Source organism: Gallus gallus, chromosome 21, assembly GCF_016699485.2.
Source record: "Gallus gallus isolate bGalGal1 chromosome 21, bGalGal1.mat.broiler.GRCg7b, whole genome shotgun sequence".
Lineage (NCBI taxonomy): Eukaryota > Metazoa > Chordata > Aves > Galliformes > Phasianidae > Gallus > Gallus gallus.
In genome coordinates this window covers 1,783,882-1,801,876 of record NC_052552.1, presented here as the reverse complement: position 1 = coordinate 1,801,876, position 17,995 = coordinate 1,783,882, and the positions used below count along the sequence as shown (strand labels likewise).

At 40.3% G+C, this 17,995-nt stretch overlaps 2 protein-coding genes across 12 annotated transcripts in view; one reads left to right on the top strand and one right to left on the bottom strand.

Annotated features, from left to right (window-relative positions):
• The window catches only part of PRKCZ (protein kinase C zeta), a 40,622-nt gene extending 30,780 nt beyond the window's left edge, over window positions 1–9,842 (top strand). For 8 of the 9 annotated variants that reach the window (XM_046903234.1, XM_015297105.4, XM_417561.8 and 5 more), the window contains 3 exons: window positions 209–298; window positions 7,843–7,958; window positions 9,342–9,842. In XM_046903234.1, the coding sequence (XP_046759190.1) occupies window positions 209–298; window positions 7,843–7,958; window positions 9,342–9,429 (294 nt within the window). In that variant the 3' untranslated portion in view covers window positions 9,430–9,842. Of the gene's footprint in view, window positions 1–208; window positions 299–3,593; window positions 3,729–7,842; window positions 7,959–9,341 lie in introns of those variants that run through there. The other variant, XR_005841406.2, reaches the window with a different exon arrangement.
• A 1,744-nt stretch (window positions 9,843–11,586) lies between these two features.
• Window positions 11,587–16,628, bottom strand: LOC107049018 (Fanconi anemia core complex-associated protein 20). Of its 3 annotated transcripts, none has more exons than XR_006931970.1 (4): window positions 15,263–15,622; window positions 14,821–14,968; window positions 13,601–14,217; window positions 11,587–12,582 (listed from the first exon to the last, which is right to left on the bottom strand). XR_006931970.1 is itself a non-coding variant. In XM_040651307.2 (4 exons), exons 1-4 carry the CDS (start codon window positions 16,611–16,613, stop codon window positions 12,510–12,512), a joined length of 948 nt encoding a protein of 315 aa, XP_040507241.1. In that variant the 5' UTR covers window positions 16,614–16,628; the 3' UTR covers window positions 11,587–12,509. The 3 variants fall into 3 exon arrangements, 2 of the variants coding, with proteins under 2 accessions (XP_040507241.1, XP_015152585.1); XM_040651307.2 differs by lacking the exon at window positions 15,263–15,622 and adding an exon at window positions 16,522–16,628 and having other exon boundaries at window positions 14,821–14,986; XM_015297099.4 differs by lacking the exon at window positions 15,263–15,622 and adding an exon at window positions 16,522–16,628.
• Between the last annotated feature and the right edge of the window lie 1,367 nt (window positions 16,629–17,995).

Below are 17,995 nucleotides of genomic sequence, written 5' to 3'. Positions count from 1 at the left end.
TGCCAGAAGTTGTAAAATACTTTGTTAAATAGAGCTTTTATATGCACTCAAAAGAGAATGAAAATGCTTTGGTAGCCATAGTATGTGCATCTTAACAGCAGTTTGTGTAGTAGTGGAGAATGCTGGTGATACAGATGGGGTTCTGACAAAAATGGGCTGTAACTGACTCAAGAGTATGTAACAGAGTGTGTTTCTGTGTTTTTTGCAGGATCCCAAGGAAAGGCTTGGATGTCAGCCACAAACAGGATTTTCTGATATCAAGTCTCACACGTTTTTCCGCAGCATAGACTGGGATCTGGTAAAAATAATTACTTCTGTTTGTGTGTTCAAAAGGAACATCTTGTTAGTTTTGTGTTAATTTACCCAGAGTAGATGCAAGGTGCCTGCAGTTGTACTCTTCTGGTGGTCATTTTACACAGTCCTAACAGAGAAAGGAAGTGTGTATGAGCAAGCAGTGCTTAATTTCCCTGATTAGAAACCTTTCTACCTCAAAGGGAGGGAAGGTTGGTAGTTCGCTGAATGAACAAGAGCAGGTAAAGTGCCGTGGAACCAGTTGGTGTGCAGCTGTGGGAAGTGAGCTGCTTCACAGGCACACAGCATTTGTAGTTTGCTTGTAATACGTTATTTAAAAATAAAATCAAATTCTGTACTTTTTAAAATCAGTAGGATTATTCAAGTAGGTAACAGTGAAGTAACATTTATGGCAGAATAGGATTGCATCTTTTTCATTGGAAAAAAAAAAAGCTTGAAAGTTTTGTAACTATTTGAAATGATCCTCTGATTATTTCTTCCTGTTTTTCTCTGTACCTGGTGTTACGATGGGAATGTTTAGCTTAGGATGGAGCAGACAACTTGCATGTCTGTAGGTTTGGATGCATAAATGTTTATTAAAGCTAGCTTCATAAAAGCTTCTGTTACTCGGTAACTGTCTCTGCTTCATAGAAAATCACCATAGGAACTGCGTTGTTGCATTTATTGACACAGCCAAAAAGAAGTCAGGAACTCTTCCTTACCAGCATTACGTTTTTAATACTTTAGTTGAACTTTGAGAATATGAAGAATATATGCATGTAGTGTTTTCATAGTCCTGGGAAGTCTCCACAAAATATAGAAACAGGCAAGCAGCAATGCTTGTATTGATGCAAAAGAGGTTCAGAGAAGAACCATATGATGACTTACTCTCAGGCCTGCTGTTCAGACATTCAGAGAAGACATTCACTACATTAGGAGCCAGTGTCTTAAAATACCTGCCATTCACAAAGCGATTTGTACCATAATTACAAGGATGTCTACTTCTGTCACAGACATGGCTCGTTTTGTATTCTCCTTCTACCTACGTGCTGTGTTCCATTATGTTAGCTACCCTGTGGTAGCTATAATGCAACTTGACTGGAGTTTGAATTAGAATATAAATGCCATGCACTGCAGGGTTTCTGTTTTACAGAGTTCTTCTGAGAGGTGCAGAAGACTCCTGGATTTGTTGTCTTCACTTATATAAATACTTTTTAATTGGAACTATTACTTTTTGATCATCATAGATGCTGAGTTTACTTGAATTTTGATTTTCTACCTTCTTTTTGGTTGAAAGCCTTGGTATTAAATATCTAATTAAAAATACTAATAAAATTGGAGTGGATTTCTGTACAGTTCTGCAAGATAATTAGGACAGTGCTGCTCAGGAGGATCTAAGATGTCAGGAAAAAAATAAGCTATGCTTCTAGTATTGGGAAATGTATTTAGGATAAAATGTAAAACCACTGTAGGCATTGTTTTCAGTCTTGGTTGTTTGAGTTGCGTGTGGTGTGGTTAAGAACATATTACATTACTCACTCTGTATGCAGGATGGTTTAATAGCATATAGGGAAACACCAACATAACCTTTCTAATTGTTTCAGCACACAAAGTACTTATTTTTACAGTATTTATCCATTACATATTGAAAAGGAGCTACAAAACCATGGCTACTGCTAGCTGTGTGCAGAAGCAGTAATGGTTACATTTTGCACAGCAGTATCAAGTCATCATTTACATTGTTTTGATATAATATGGTGATGGTAGCGTGGCTGGCTTTTTTGTTTTGTGTATTTTAACAGAATATAAATTTCAGAGTTATAGTGTTGGGGTTGGTGCTACTGAAAATTAGAACAAATTTAGTCTCTGTTGCTCTGACTTGAAGGTTAAGAGCTACTTCAGGTCATTTATTCTGTTCAAGTGTTGCATTTCATCTGGTGTGTTTCCCTTCCTACTAAATACAGCCAATAGCTTTTCCACATTTGTTTGCTTATACTTTATAACTGCACGTTTTACCTGTTAGCTGTAGATTTCTAGTCGAGTGTTCATCAGAGTCTCTAGAGATGCAAATCTTAACTGCAGTTGTAGTTCAGGTATTTTCATTTGATTGGTGGTGTATCGGGAGCATTAGGTAGACGAGATTAGTCTCCTCTAATTGCACACACATGCTGTTCCTTGGGAAGAGAAGTAAATATACTGTCCTTACTCTTTCTTGTATTGCAGCACTCTGCATCTGTGTAGGAGTTTTTCCAGTCTTGAGTACACTGTACCAAGTTAGAACAGAAAGCTTAAATGGCTGAATTATTTTTGGATCTCTATTTTTAAATGTGGAGCACTAACCACATTGGTGTTCCCTGCTTAACTTGTAATAAGTTATACTTAAGTATTTTGACATTTATCTCAAATGGCATTTAGTATCATTAAATTTGTAGGCTGCTTATGTTAATTATTATGGAAAAGGTTACAAAAATAGGAATGTATTTCTGGTCTGAGTATAATTCTATTCACGTCAGTGTGGCTTTTTGTTATTAGTATTGCTTCAAAACATCCAAAAACCTTCCATTTTTCCTTGTGAAACTGACCTATAAAATATATTGGAATAAGATTCTGGGAGCCAACACACTGTGTAAACTTCTGTTTTAAATGGGAGAAGCCCATGTTTGCATTAATTATTTTGAAAGTGGCAGTGATTTATATATGATCTGTGAGGCAAAGAAGAGCCTCAAGTCAAATGGTTATGAGAGGATTTTCTGGGAGATGTAAAACTTTGTTCCTTAATTTCAGAATACATTGACATAATACATTCATGGCCTCCCTATGTGCAGTTTCACTTGATAACATACGGACATCATGGGTGTAATACTTGCCCTACTCTAATGAGAAACCTCTTCAAAAGAATACTTCTGAAACGAACCATAGAATGGATAGAATCATGGAATGCTATTTAATATTAAATACAACTACTGAAGTCTGTACAAGACCTGTAAGTCTTGATGTAGAAAATAAGAATGTTTCCCTTCCCTCGGAGTGTTCCAACCATCCATCCACATGTGTGAAGAGGCTGGAGCCAGGGAGAGAGCTGAGTGTGTCACGGAGTATTATTGTTATGAAAGCAACACTTAGTTTTTCAACCTCCATGCAGAAGTATATATTAAAACAATCTTATTGCTTTGTCATTTAATGCTGTTATCACTGAGGATGTTGCATGAAAACAAACTCTGCTTTTCGATTTTCTGTTAGTGTCAGTAGTTCTGTTCCAAGGGGAGCATTGAATGTTGATTTTGTATCTGATATTTCTCTAGAGGAACGGTGACCTCCAGTGGCCAGCAAGGCTTAACCCAAAGTGTATGTACCACGTAGGCCATAACAGATCAGAATAATGATCAAGTCTGGTAGCCTGTCTCTATCAAAGCCATTACCAGAAGCTTCAGAGGAAGGTAAAAATGGTTCCAACTGCTCGTAGCCTACAATGTTTCTCATACAGATAAATAACTTCCTTCTAATTCATATATTGATCACTTTTATGCCCTGTAGCATGAGTAGTAACACAGAGCATATAGATGTATAGCTCAATTAGTGGTTAGGAAGTTACCTGTAACATACTACTTTTTAACCACAGTTTTTAAGTACTAACTTCTGTGGTGATAAATTCCTTAACAGAACAGGGGGAAAATAATTGGAGTATATTTTCTTTAATTTAAAGAAAAACTACCTCCACAGTACAGAGAAAGCAGGAAGAATTCATTTAGCCAGAACTTAAATTTCTAGTTGTTTCAGAGTTATTCTTTAATCAGCTGCATGCCTGTTAGCATTCTGCCCAACAAGAAAATTGTCAGTGGTAATTTAAGTTATGGATCATAATATAAGCTAAAATCTTACCCTGCCGCTGAGTGTCTTGTCCCCAGTTCTGCCCATCTTGCCCCATGCCAACTACAAGGGGATCCCTGCAGAAAGTTTTGTACCTCTCACTTGATACAGCTGAGATTGTTCTTGTATGTTTTACCAAAGCCTATAATTGGAACACTGGTCCTGTTTCAAGTTCAGTAATTTCTGCTTAGATGACCCATTAAAGAAACCCAGCGTGAGTGATAAACATACTCCGTTAGTGCTGGAAGTCTGCATTTATTTACCCTTTGTTCTCCCAGTTAAAATGTAATTCAGTAATGTTAAATGGGAAAACCAATATGAAGTGCATCATACGTGAAAATCTCTGTTATGAGGCTTTCAGACGACTATGAAAGCACAAACAATATACCCACAAAGCTGTACTCTGAAAGTAGTAATGCCAGCAAACGTAAGAAGTATCCACAGAGGATGTTAAGATATAATGTGCCAACACTGAAGAATAGCGTTATCACAATTTCTTTTGCATTCGTGTCCCAGAATCCTTTGTCACTTCCTTCTGCAGGCAAGGTAATGACTTCAGTCCATTTCTAGATGCCAGTTCTGTGATGTGTACACAGAGCCTCTTTGAATTAAAGGAGCTTTGAGCAAAAGCAGCATGCCAATTAAGCAAACATTTTGCACAATTGCCATCTTAGGTGATCATAAATCAAAGAACACTGAAAAGACATGGTTATCTGTTATGTTTAACAGTTCTGGTAATAACTAACTTGTAAATTGGCAGTTTAGGGGCAAACGAACAGTTTCAGTTTTCTTAATGCTCAGTAATGATTCTGAAGTGTTGCTGCAAGAATTGTTGTTTTTTGTTGAAGAAATTTACTGACATCCATGAATCGTTAGCAATGGACGGAGAAGCACATTTCATGGAGCAATGTGTGCTGCAGTCAGCACACTGAACCGTCACTTTCATCACCTGCTACGCCTGGCTTTGTAATTAGCACACTGCTTATCCTTCTGAAGTTGGGTTTCTAATGAAACAACATTTTCTCGGTGTGAACAAATGCCACGGTGTGATCACAAAATAAAATCAGAGCATGGGACCTGATGGAAGTATTTGTTTGTAATGGAAGAGTTGGGAGATTCAAGTGAATATTTAAAAATAATAAAAAATCAGGTTTTAGAGAGGAAGGTGAATTCTTCCAAGTGACCATAACGCTTCTCTCAGTACCCAACATAAATATGTTGCAGCTGTTCCTGCTCCTCTGCTTTCCCGAAACCTGATGTTTGTATCTGGGAATATTTCACTGATTTGACAATAAATATATAAACAACTTTTTGAGGGTTTTGGCCATTTAAATTGGCTGCAGTTAAACCTTTGAATGACTCATGGAATTGGCTGGAACTTGGGAGTTGCTTTTTCCTGAGGCACTGATCTGGGTTGGTCTCTGAAATCATTGCAGTGGCTTCCTTAAAGACAGACCAAAGAGCAGTGTAATGTCAAGTAACCCTTAGAGCATGTAGGAGATTTTTGTCAGCTGTTTGTATTAATGTCAGTTTCTGAGCTAATTTGTATGCTATTTTTGTGCTTGGTGCATAAGATAATTAAGCTCATCACTTCTCGTCATGGTCAATCTGCTTACGAAGAGTTTTGCTATCTCTGTTGTTAGCAGGTAGAATCACCTACTTAGAATGAAAGGTACTCTTCACTTTTAGTTTTTGTTTAGTTTATTTTCTTAATGTTTCTAATTAGTGAGGCATTAGAAATGTGTGGAGGTCCATTTCACGTTTTCTAAAATGTTACACTTCTTCATGCATCGTTTTTCTCCAGCATGAATGCTTTCTGTGTTACCTTTGTCATTGCGTCCCTAAATCGTGTATTTATTTCAGTTTAAGGCACAGCCTCAGCATATTAACAACTAGGCGTTAGGATTTGGTTGCTTACCTTCCCATGAAACGTGGGTGTTTGCAGGACAGACCTGGAATAACATCAGATGACACTAATGATGTGACCTCCTTGAAATGCCATGAACGCTTAGAACAACGTGTTGGAAACATTAGCTGCTCTGGCTGTGTGTGCACAGTGCAGTTCAGTTCACACCATGTTTTAATGATTTAAGTTCTTGCCTTTGGTGTGAAGTGGTATTGTTTACCTCACTGATTTTCCAGAATGCAATGCTTTGGAATAGCTTGTTTGCTTGTCTGAAGGAATTGAGCAGTAGCACTGAGTTGGCTGCTTGCACTGCGCAGTATATAGGAACTAGCATGAGTGTTTGCCACACGTAGAGCTGAGAAGAGGGGCAGCTAATGCTGTTTTGTAACCAATGTGTTTAAGTGTGAATGGGAACCTATTGAATTGAGGTTTTTTCCTTTCTTCTCTCCTACGAAGCAGAGTGAGAGTGCTTTCTTTTTGTCACTGTAGTTACTTTAGTCTGTGCTGTCAGATATCAAGTCATGATGAAAAGAATTCTATTCACAAATATTTCATGTATAATAACTTAAAGAACCATGCAAGAAGTATACGAATCCATTAGAACTGTTCATAGATAATCCTACAAAAACTTGTTTTAGTATGATTTCGGATGCTTCTTATTCTACAATACTTCAACTCGGAGACTTTATACATTACTTCCATTGTATTGCTGTGGTATTTGAGACAATATGTGATGTGGTTGGCAAGGTCATGCAGCATCTCACTGTGGTTAGCAACTGGCTCACAAAGCGAGCTAGCTGTGTGTGGGCATCCACTCGCTTTTGGAAGTCAAAATGCCCATCCCTGACTTTCCCCTTGGAACAAGCTAAACGAGGGGGAATTCTTGTTTTTAACTGCTGCAGATAGAGATTTCAACACATCACGATCTGTCAGCAGCTCCTGTATCGCTCAAAGCTGTGATGGGAGCAATCTTACAACTCTGGATGATAGCAGGGATTTGCCTTAATAAATCAACTATAGCTACTGTTGAACACACTACTGCTGCAGCAAATGAGAAAAGGTTCTTAATGATTAGAGCAGCTTTATTTGAATCAGAAGTGTTTCTTCACATGTTTTGACAGTCCTTGGTATGGCAGATAAATAGTGGTTTTGTGTTCTCATAGCAGGAAGCACTGTATGTAAATACACTTAAGAGTTGCATTTTAATTGCAAAATAAATTTCTGGGTTGCTTTAGCTATGATGATAGCTCTTGCTTTTAATGACTGGCCATTGATGGGGATGTTAGTAAATACTGCTTACGGTTTTGTTCTTTGCTGGAACTAACACGAACAAGTAAGTGTGGATATCTTAATGTAAATGCCTTTGCCAGAGGCAGCCTTAGGGAAGCTAATAGGAGGGGAAAACTAGACATTCTGGGGAGGCTTCTTGGCTTGAATGGAAGGCTTCTGGAATGCGTTCTCAGTTTTAAATTTTGAACCAGATTTATAGAGCAACAGTTGTTTTTTCTTAATTTATACGGTGAGAGACTTGAGAAACAGCTTTTCTGTTACTAAAGTTTTAAGATAAACTGGAGAAGTAATCAGAAATGTTATCCTTTTGCTGCATTTTAAATATAATACAGAAGCATGTACAATTTAGTGTCTAAGTCTATTAGAATTCTTATTAGCATGTTTGTACCTTCCACCAATACTAAAATGAACTACAGGGACTTATTTCTACATGTACTCTCAAGCCATTTATGTTATTTTTTTTCCTCTCCCATTGTATTTTTTCCTAGCTGGAAAAGAAACAAACAACCCCTCCATTTCAGCCTCAGATCACAGATGATTATGGTTTGGACAACTTTGATACGCAGTTCACCAGTGAACCTGTGCAGCTAACCCCAGATGATGAGTAAGGCTTTCTTTTTCCCTGAATACTATTATATATTAAATTTATTTGTAAATTATAGAACTTGTTTCCTCATAGTAATCTTCAAATATGTACTTAGCTTTAGCATGTAGTCAATGTCTTCAAATATTCTACAACTTTCCATACTTTTTATATGCTAGAAAACTGCTCATAATCCATTAAGTGGGTTAGAACACTTCGTTAATTTACTGTTGAGCACATGATTGCTACTGAGTGAGGACATCAGCATTTGGTTCTAACTGGGGCAGTTTGAATCCTGGATTGCCCAAACTCTACTGAAGTAACTGTACACAGTTTGGGGTATTTACAGAAGTGTTCAAAGTGGAAGCTTCAGTGTTGGCTGGAAAGACAAGGGGAAGCTCTGTGCAGTACCGGGCAAAACGTCAGAGAAGAAACATTCTTGTAGCTGTCACTTGTGTGTGACCATTTAGGGCATGGTGCTGTTGTGTCAGAAGTACAGTGAAGCTATTTGCTGCTCATCTAGCATTTCGGTACAGAACAAAAGTGAATCAGGAAACGTTGAGCTTTCCTAAAAATATGAGACAGGTAATACTGAAATTGCAGTGCAGCAAGAATTTTTTCAGGTGAGCTTTACTGTGAGAGAGCAGTAAAGCTTTGCTTCTACTTTATACACTTGCTTTTTATTTTCCTCTGCTTGCTTTTTCCTTATCAGGCTAGATGCCCTGTGCTGTAGACTATACTGCATTGTTTTCAAACATTTGCAGCCTGCTGCCTCGTTCACTCTATTCATGTTTGAAGAAAACCAATTTGTTGTATTTCAGGGTTTTGCATTCTTTGTAGTTGTAACTGCATTCTGCAGAGCTGGTTAATGACGGTGTGCCCAATCAATCTGTGGCTCTTTTTGGGTGTCTAATAATGCTGATTCTGAGGTACTGTTTTTGGAACTGGGCATTTAGTAATGGATTTACACTTTCTAATTTATCAGATACTGCCTGAAGTACTGCATACGGTTGTGTGCCATCTGTGCAAGCAGAGGCTGTTGCATATTATCACTGTTAGCAGCAGGCACATTCCAGCCTTACATGCTTCTGTGTGCTTCCCTTCTTCCTGGCTGCTACACAACAAAGCTGAACTCTTCTGAAAGACAATAACATTTCAGAACCTTTTTATATTATAAAGTGCCTGCTATAATCCTAGGTTGGCCCCATGAATGGGATGAACCATGAGTATGAAATATTCCTATGTTCAGAGATGTCCCAATCTTTTGTCTGCTTTGTTGTTGCTTCTGTATAACTCTGTGTGACGTAGCTTTCTGTAGGGTATTCTGCTGTTACCTGAGGAAAATAGATATAGCAACAATGCTACTTGCAACTAGTAAAATGAAATTTGTTCTTTGTTTTTCAGAGATATAATAAAACGAATAGACCAGTCAGAATTTGAAGGATTTGAATATATTAATCCATTGTTGCTGTCAACGGAAGAAACAGTATGAAGGAAAGGCATCTTTGCTGTGGACAATGTGAATGACCTTAAATTTATACTTAACTACAGTATATGCATGCGAGGCTGGGGAACTGTAAGATTCTGGATGGAGACCAATGATTTAAAAAAATAATTGCTGCTGAAAATCAAAGAAGAGAATAATTTTGGTGGGTGTCTTACCACCACTAAGTTATTCTTAAATTCTGGGCACTGATACAACTGGCTTCATTAATGAAGGAATTTGCATTTTGTGCCTATTTCATGAAGGATTGAAACACTCATTGCATCTCTGGGAAAGGAGCTTCTGAACAAGTTTGAGAACTGCACACTTTCTACAAACATTTGATGCAATGAGCTACCAGTTGAAGAATATTAGTGTAACATCCTGAAGAATAAAATATATTACGGTGGTGTTGAAGCTTATTTTTGATGCCTTTTTTCACAAGTGGTACCTGTCTAAACGTCTCAGATGTATTTAAAAGGAGTTGTGTTTTATTAGCAATCAAAACATAAGTTTGGGTACAAGATTTAAGTGCCTAAATGGATAAACTGCATTGAAGAGTTGTTACATATTTGGAACGTTCTTAAACCTGGTAAGTTCTGCTTGTTAATATTCAAGTAACCATTTACATGTAAACATGGTTCACAGCTGCAACCCTATGTTCACTTGTTTCTTTGTAGAATTTGACACGTGGCGTGACTCAGCAATATTAATTCCAAGTTAAATTTTACAGTATCAATTTCAAAATCTGTTGTTTTAAATTCCCAATTTACCAAAATGTATAGATTGAAGAAAACTAAATTTGCACAGGAAGGATTTCTGGAAATACTGAAGCAGTGCCTACACCTACAGCGATAGCGTGTATCAGATTTTTGGAAAGTATTCTCATCAACAGTACAAATATTCAGAAACAGAGAGGAGGCATTAATAATGAAGCATAGCCTTACAGTTTAAATAGCAAATCTAAAATAACCATAATGATAAACTTTCCTGATAAAGCACACCTCCTGCTTATGATAAACTGTCTGCTTACAATTACTCTGTATATTAATAACTAACCATTCTACATAAAACAATGGGATGTTTTGGTAAAAAATGGTTTGCATCAAAGCAGTAATTCTGTTAAATTGAAGAACAAAGCATACCCAAGAAGTTGGGTACACAACAGTAACTGTCAAACCCCTTCTTGTAGAAACTGGGGGGTGGGGTATGGGATGGGGAAGGTGGGGAAAGGTGTGTGTTCCATCCAGGTCAGTTATCAGCTTGGAAAAGCTCTGTCACTACATATGGGAATTAGTGTGCGTTGCTGTCTGAAATGTCAGATGCTTGTGAGGACTCACCTGCCCCTACAAATAACAACACGAGGCGCTATTTCTTTTTGCTGGGTTTTTGGTTAACTGTATTGTGTGGGTTGTAAATACAGAACGGGAAATAATGAGAAACCCTGTGCCGTGTCATCTCACCTAATTTGGTGTAAATTGCAGGACAGAATGCAACACTCTCACTTTCTTTGTATTAACATATGGTTTTCTCAGGGTACAGCATTGCATTAGGTGCTGAACATGACATCTTTCGGATTCACATCCAAGTCATGAGGTGCTAGGATGAGACTGCCAAAACATTGTTTAAAACTTTCAATTAACCATTGATTAACAGTCTACATTTTGTATCCCTTCATTAGCAAGTTATGCAGATGCGTGGTTTAGTTCTATTAATCCCATTCAGATGCAAGTTGTGGGTTTCTCTCAGTTGGACTGTAGCTTTTTATATTAAGCAAGATGTGTTTTAATCAGCACTAAATGATTTAACCAGTAAGAAGTACTTGCCTCAAATGCCTGGACTTCAGAAACTTTATCTAGTAAAGGAAATATTTTATCTTTTAAATCTGTCATTTTCAAATTATTCTTTCCTTCTCCTTGTCAACTGCTTTGTTTACCCTGAAAACTTTTTGTTTCAGTTCCCCGGTTATAGAGCTGATCGCTAGCTACATTAGTGACTGCAGGCAGCTCATGAAAGGAAATGGGACAGATTACACTGTCCCCTGACATGCTGAGGCATAGAACTTTAAAGATTATAAATGTGGTCTGTTGTTTTTTGTTTTTTAACCGTGTTTCTGGGTGGCCAGAACATTTCTGGGAGGGAGGGAAGGCAGAACAGAGACGTATCTGCTGAACAAACATTGTAAAGAATACTTGATTTATTTAAAAAACTTACAGGCATTTACAATGTTGTTGTGTTGCCAAATAGTTTGCTGGATACAAGTTTGGTTGCTCACGTGCAAGTGTATGAATAATGTTCTGTTGATAATGAAGGGGAAATTTTTTTATATAAAGTACTTGTTTTATAAATAAAAGAAAATGAAGGATGTAATTAAATGTGTGGTTTAAAAAAAAAATCCTAATATATTACAAATGGATCTGGTTATGATATATAGTTGTCTTATTTGAAATAGTAAATGAAAATTCTAGCTAATATAATGATTGTAAAACAGTAAATATGTTCTTGTAGTTTTGTATAATTAATTAGTTGGGATCTTTGACCAGTTTTATTTGTGCAGAAGATGGTATACTAATCCATAACAGCTAAGATCATTTATATTCTTGCACATCTATTAAAGACTTTAATGAAAAAGATAATTGTTATTATTTATCAGTAAACTGAGCTATGTCCAACTTGCACTTTTTAAAGCGACCTTATTGTAAATTAAAAAACCTACAGAATTATGCCTGTATCTCAATACCGTAGTCTGTTTATTCCATGTACTTGACTCACATCTGTCCTGCAGGCTCTTGAGGTCCAGAAAAAGGGTTTGCTGAGACAGAGAACTTCAGATACTGCTTTGTTGTGCTCTTTTTCACGTTCTGTGAAGGCAGTTGTATGTGCTTGTCTCAGCTATTTTGGTTACATACAAGAGGATTTAAAATGATCCCAAACAACAGGCAGGTGGCACTTGACCTTCCCTTTCAGTTCCCGATCTATGACATTTCAGGAAGTTTGAGACAAGGACATGTTTCCCTGACACATTTTTCCTTTTCCTTTGAGAAAGGTTCATACTCAACTTTGTCCCTTTGCTCTCCGTTATTTTGGATTTACCACGTGATATCATCTGTGCTTTCAGATAAGCATCTAGCAAGATGGCCATCGATATCCAATTGTGACAGCCTGCAAACAAAAAGAACTCGGTGAGATACAGAGTCACATCATTCAATTCCTCTCCACTCCTCAATTCCTGTAAAATCTCAGAAGTCTTCTACTCACTCAGTGGATACATCGCCCCTGTGCTCACAAGCATTACAGTGTGCCACACACTCTTGCATCTGCTGTTCCTGCTGCTCATTTTTTCTTTGTTAAAAGGGAATGCTCATACTTGTTTTCAGGACAAGTAGTTCTATTTGTGGGATGCTGTACACTGTAACTTTGGTGTATGTATATGCGTACTGATTTTAAGGATCATTGCATCTCCATGCAAATTTTTGCTCTTAGTGATCTGAATGTATGTTTTTAGCATAGGCATTCAAAACCCTAAGAAAGCATGAGGCGATTGATACAGGACAAAACCACTGCCGTATTCCACATCCAACTGCAACCTGATGATAGGGGAAGTGAGAGGCTTCTGACAGAGGAAGGATGCTTCCTCGTGTCCATTTTGTGGAGGGCTATTTTTGTAAAGCGATTTCTGCAAGAATTAATCCAAATCAATATAATCCAAATCCATACAGAGCAACTAGGAGCAGAGGATTCAAGATGGGAACTGCTCATCTTTTCTGTCTAAGTATCCTGGCAAAATGACTGCGACTCTGTAAATGTTAATGAAGCCATTCTTTTGTCTCATTCAGCCTTCCGGAGAAGGAAAGTATTTGCCAGACATATCCTGCAGTGTTCGAGGACCTGCTCAGAGCCATATTAGTTTTCAGCAACTGCAAAAGCCTAAATGCTACTAAGTGGTGTAATTGCAAGAAAAAACATAACTCACTGTACAGTAAATTGTAGAGTAGGTGCTAAATTGCTGGAAGGGAGATTTTTAATAGAGGTAGTTAAAGAGTAATGGAGGGCTGAATTCTGCCATTGAAAAGCAAAGTAAAAATTTTGCCTACTTTATTTTCATAACATCACATAGAATGCAGCCAAATGTATTGCTTTTTTATACTTGGAAGACAGTACAAAGTAACAGGAGACTTACGTTTCACTGAAACGAATCAGACACATTGGGCAGCTGTCAAGAGTTGAAGACCCTTCACTCTGCTGTACAGGATTCTCCTTGCAGCTCTCATTTCCAGCCATGCTCATCAGAGGAGGTTTCCTTTCTGCAGGCATGCTTCTGGTCTCACCAAACGAAATACTGCTTTGATGCATTTGTGTTTGAAGCTCTCTTTTCTCTTGTTTTTTCTTCTCCTTGCTGTTCTGCACAGTCCCTCTGCAATGCTGTTGAATACTTAGAGCTTTTACAGTTCTTTGTGACAATGCCAGGTGGCATGTAGAAGTTTTATGCTGAGTGTCTTTAAATGGTTTGAGATCTACATCTGCCTTGGAAATACCTCCTGTGTCTTCCCCAGCCATGTTTTTGGGATCTGTTTTACTGCGTGTTTGCTCAGATGTAGAAGGTAAACTTTTCAGTTCATCTGCTTGGTCCCATTCTTCATGTAAATGCTCCATTTGTGTTCCTATTAGCTGAGGGGAGCAAAAATCTTCTGGTTTAAAATTTTGTTCTTTCTGAAAGGCTGGGAATGATGTCCAGTGAAAGTCTTTCATTCCTATTTTGAAGACTTCTTGTTTTTGTAGATTCTCTTCCTCACAGCTCTGTGATGGACACACAATGTCTTCAGAACAAATCCATTCACTAACAACAAAGCTGGACATACTCCAAAGACTAAGAAAGCTAAACTACATGGAAGCAATGAGCATCCTCTTTTCATATATGTCCAGCACTTGCAAACCAATTAACAACTTGCTGGAAGTGCGTCTTAACATTTCTAAGTAGTTCCCACTGATGGGACACACACAGACCATTCTTGTACATCCCACAGAAAATACTCACCTGCTGCTGTTCAGGGGAAAAAAAAAAGATCCACTTTAGAAGTGCAGTGTTTTGTATTTTAAGATTCTATTCAGGAGTAGAGCAGTGTATAATCTGTTACTGTGTAATTAATCTATTACCGTTCACTTTTTGCAATTCCCTTCCCTTAGGGACGTGGTGGTGCTTGTGCTTGCACAGAGAACCTCTTTGCAGAACAGAAATTGTCCTCATGTTCCCTGCAATGTGTGTAGAGACTCAAGAGTTGCGAATCATCTATTTAAAAAGTTATTTCAGAGTGTCATTTCGGATACCCTCATTCAGACTGTCTCAGTATTGTAAACATGACACAAAGTGAAGACAAACAGGATACAATGCACTTCCTTTACCTTTCTGAAGAACTCTGGAAAATTGGGCACTGTTTGCCAACTTGTGCACTGTAAATCTTGACTGATGTTCCTCAGTAGTAAACTCCATGTTTTTTCACACTCATTTAAATCATTTTTTTCAAACCACAAACTTCTGTCAGTCGATGCCCTGAAAAGAGAGGGAGTTCTGGTAGTTCAGGGTGGGGAAAGAAAGAAGAAAATGATTTACATAGCTATTATTCTGCCTCTTAATTCATCTAGCTGAGGTATCCTAAAACATTTATGCTCCTAACTGTTGCTTCAGCTAAGGTAGATGTTTTAAAATCAAATGTCCAGTAGCTGATGGTGTATTAATCTATTGGTTATTGGTGTATTAACCTAATGGCTAAGAACAAGGTAGGAGTTTTAGGATTGCAAATTGGCATGCCTCTTTCATTTGTGCTACACAGAATTCCCTTCTTACCTGTTTTCTGTTGATCAAGTAGCACTATGTCCTGAAGGTAGTATTATATTTGACAATTTTGGCATATAAAACCAGAGAGAGGCACATAAAAGCTATTTGTCAGTAGGAATAAGTACACCAATGCAGACTTCTCACAGTTTAAAAAGAGAGGTGAGACTCCCTGCGGAGGAAAAAGAGTTTAGCTGTTTATTATACCACTTGTTTATCAAGGGAACCTTTGTCTAGCCTACAGCAAGCTTCTTCTAGAACAAAGAGAAATTATTTTGTCTGTAAGCTCATTTTACAGTCTACCCTTGCTTTCCAAATCATCCAGTAAAAGCATTACTTTCTACTTGTAATAGATGAGATATAGGCACTTATTCTTGCCTTCATTTCTGAGTGAAACAGTGAAGTGTAGCTGCTGCTTTCTTCTCAAAGACCAAACGTGGCACCTGCTGAGCACAGGAATCCTTGTGTGCAGTGAGGAAAGGCAACTGCATCGCCTCCTGTGTGTGCTCGGCTGTTCCCACGCTGCAATCTGAAATTACTGATTAGCTTTCTAAACAACTCTATCTAATCCTTCCTAGGAAGGCATTAGGAAGGATTAACCATAAAGTAAGCATAATAAGGGTTTTATGCGTGCAGGGCCGTATTGAGCCAATTGGAAGAGGAGGGATTGTCAATGAGAGTTCTGCTCTGCGTTCCCACTTGTGGCTGAAGCGTTTCCTGGGCCGGCAGCCCCGCGGTGATGCTGAATGTTGAGGACGATTCTCAGCAGCCCCTGAGGACGTTTCGGAAGGGCCACCGCTGACCGCACGTCGGCTCATCCTGCACGACCCGAACCGCGCGTCCTCAGCCCTCCTTTCCTCCACCCTCCCTTCCTCGAGGGCTGGCAAAGAGAAGTCTTTCTGCTCTGAAGAAAGCAAGCTTCGTTTTCACACATCAGCTTTCCTCACCAGCCCCATCGCGGCGCGTGCTACGTGGTGGCAAAGGCAGAAGGCGCAGGGCCCAGCGCACCGTAAGTGCGGTGGATGTCAAGTTTTTATAAGGCACCGTGCGCTTTATGCAGGGACTTTATACAACCGCACAACGTGCTGGAGACCCGGCGGCGCCCGAGGGAGCGCGGGGCTGAGCCGAGCCGCGTGCCGCCCGCGAGGCGCTGCCCACAGCCGCGTGAGGCGGCGCTGCCGCTCCCGCCCACCGCCCCCCGTGAAGGCGGGAAACGCCCCCCCACGCCAGGCCCCTCTGGAGGAGCCCTTCCCCGCCCTGCCTGCACTCACTGGCGCTCCCGGGCGGGGCTGCGATCCCGGCTGCAGGCTGTCGGCGCCTTCCTGGGCTTTAGGCGCAGTTTGGCGGTTCCTTCCTCAGCCATGGCAGCGGCCGGGGCACGCGCGGGGACGGCTGAGGAGGCGGTGCTGCGCGCGCTCGGCCGTTGGGCGGGAAAGGCGCCGCCTCAGCGCGGTGGGGGGGGGCGGCTCCGCTCCTCCTGACGGGCACAAAGCCGTGGGACCCAGCGGGGCGCTCCGCCCCCAGAGCTGCGCTGGCTGAGCGGGAAGGCGTCACCCCGCCCCGTGGTGAGCCCGGCCCGGCCTGTGAGGCCCGCGGCGAGTAGATAGCTGGGATTGGAAAGCTATCTCCTTAGTAATAATTTTATTTCTTCAGTTTCGTGGGTTTTTTTGGTAGCGTTTTGGTGAACGCGGGGGTTGGAGCGGCCGCCTCCCGCTCTGTGAGGGAACGGCTGTGGGCTCCGCTGTGCGGGACCCTCCGTCGGCCTTTGTGCCCGTAGCAAAGCACTGCGTGCTGCGAGGCGTGGCTGAAGCCAACAGGTGCGAACTCAAGTGTTAAAGTAGATTAAGAATACATCTCAGATCAAATTCCTTCTCCAGAAGAAGCGGTGCTGCTCAGTTTTTCTGGCAGGATAGTTTTCCTGTTTGTTTTTCTCATCAGCTGCGGCACCCCAGAAATAACTGCGGTGCCTTTCGCTTCTGCTGCCATTTTGGAGCTGCTTCCCAGAGAGAGGAGATGAGGTTCCACTTGTAGGAATTCCCTCCCCCCATGGCAGGACAGGCGCTATCAGAACCAGGTGAGGAGTGGTGAATGTGGAACGAGGCTTTAGGGCTGCAGGGAAGGACCGCGGTGATGGCAGCAGACAGCAGCAGGAGGAACTGTGCACAAATAAAGCGTAGGTGGAAGGAAGGGATCAGCCGTGCACATGGCTGAAAATGCGATGACAGGGAAAGTGAGGGCTGATTTTATTTGCTGGCCTTCGTTAAGGCTGTGCTGCGAATGGTGTTGCGCTGCTGATAACCGCCGCTTGGCGGCAGCAAACAGTACAGAAATCGCGCTGGTAAAAAAAATCGAGGGGGCAGTGAGAGCTTTTTGGCTGAGCTCACGTCTGCAGGCGTCTGTGCGTGTTCCTGGGTGTATCTACGGGAATGACTGCTTACACTGCAGTTCCTCCCTTTGTTCCTGTGATGTCTGTCAGTGTTTTGCCCATCTTGTGACCCTTTGCATCCTAGCTGGGCAATCCTCTCCTCCTAAAGCACGCGCTGCACTCGCAGGTTGGTGCTGTTAGGTATGGCTTCTCCAAAAGCAGCCGCCAGAAGTGTTGGCTGTTTTTTGTGCTGAAGGTGTTGCTGTGTGGTACTGTGACCCATGCATTATAACATTTGCAACAGCTTTGTTATGGGTGAGCTTAGAAGTTAATTACTGTGCAGTAAGGATGACAAGTGAAAGAATATAATGAAAGGAATG

Bases quoted from the DNA above. Each gene is read 5' to 3' on its own strand.
- LOC107049018 (XM_040651307.2), bottom strand. From the start codon at position 16,613: ATGGCTGAGGAAGGAACCGCCAAACTGCGCCTAAAGCCCAGGAAGGCG. The intron at 14,218-14,820 runs GTAAAGGAAGTG...TGTCCATCACAG, and splicing joins TTCCAGAGTTCTTCAGAAAG to AGCTGTGAGGAAGAGAATCT. The intron at 12,583-13,600 runs GTAAGTCTCCTG...TTTTGTTTGCAG, and splicing joins CTGATTCGTTTCAGTGAAAC to GCTGTCACAATTGGATATCG.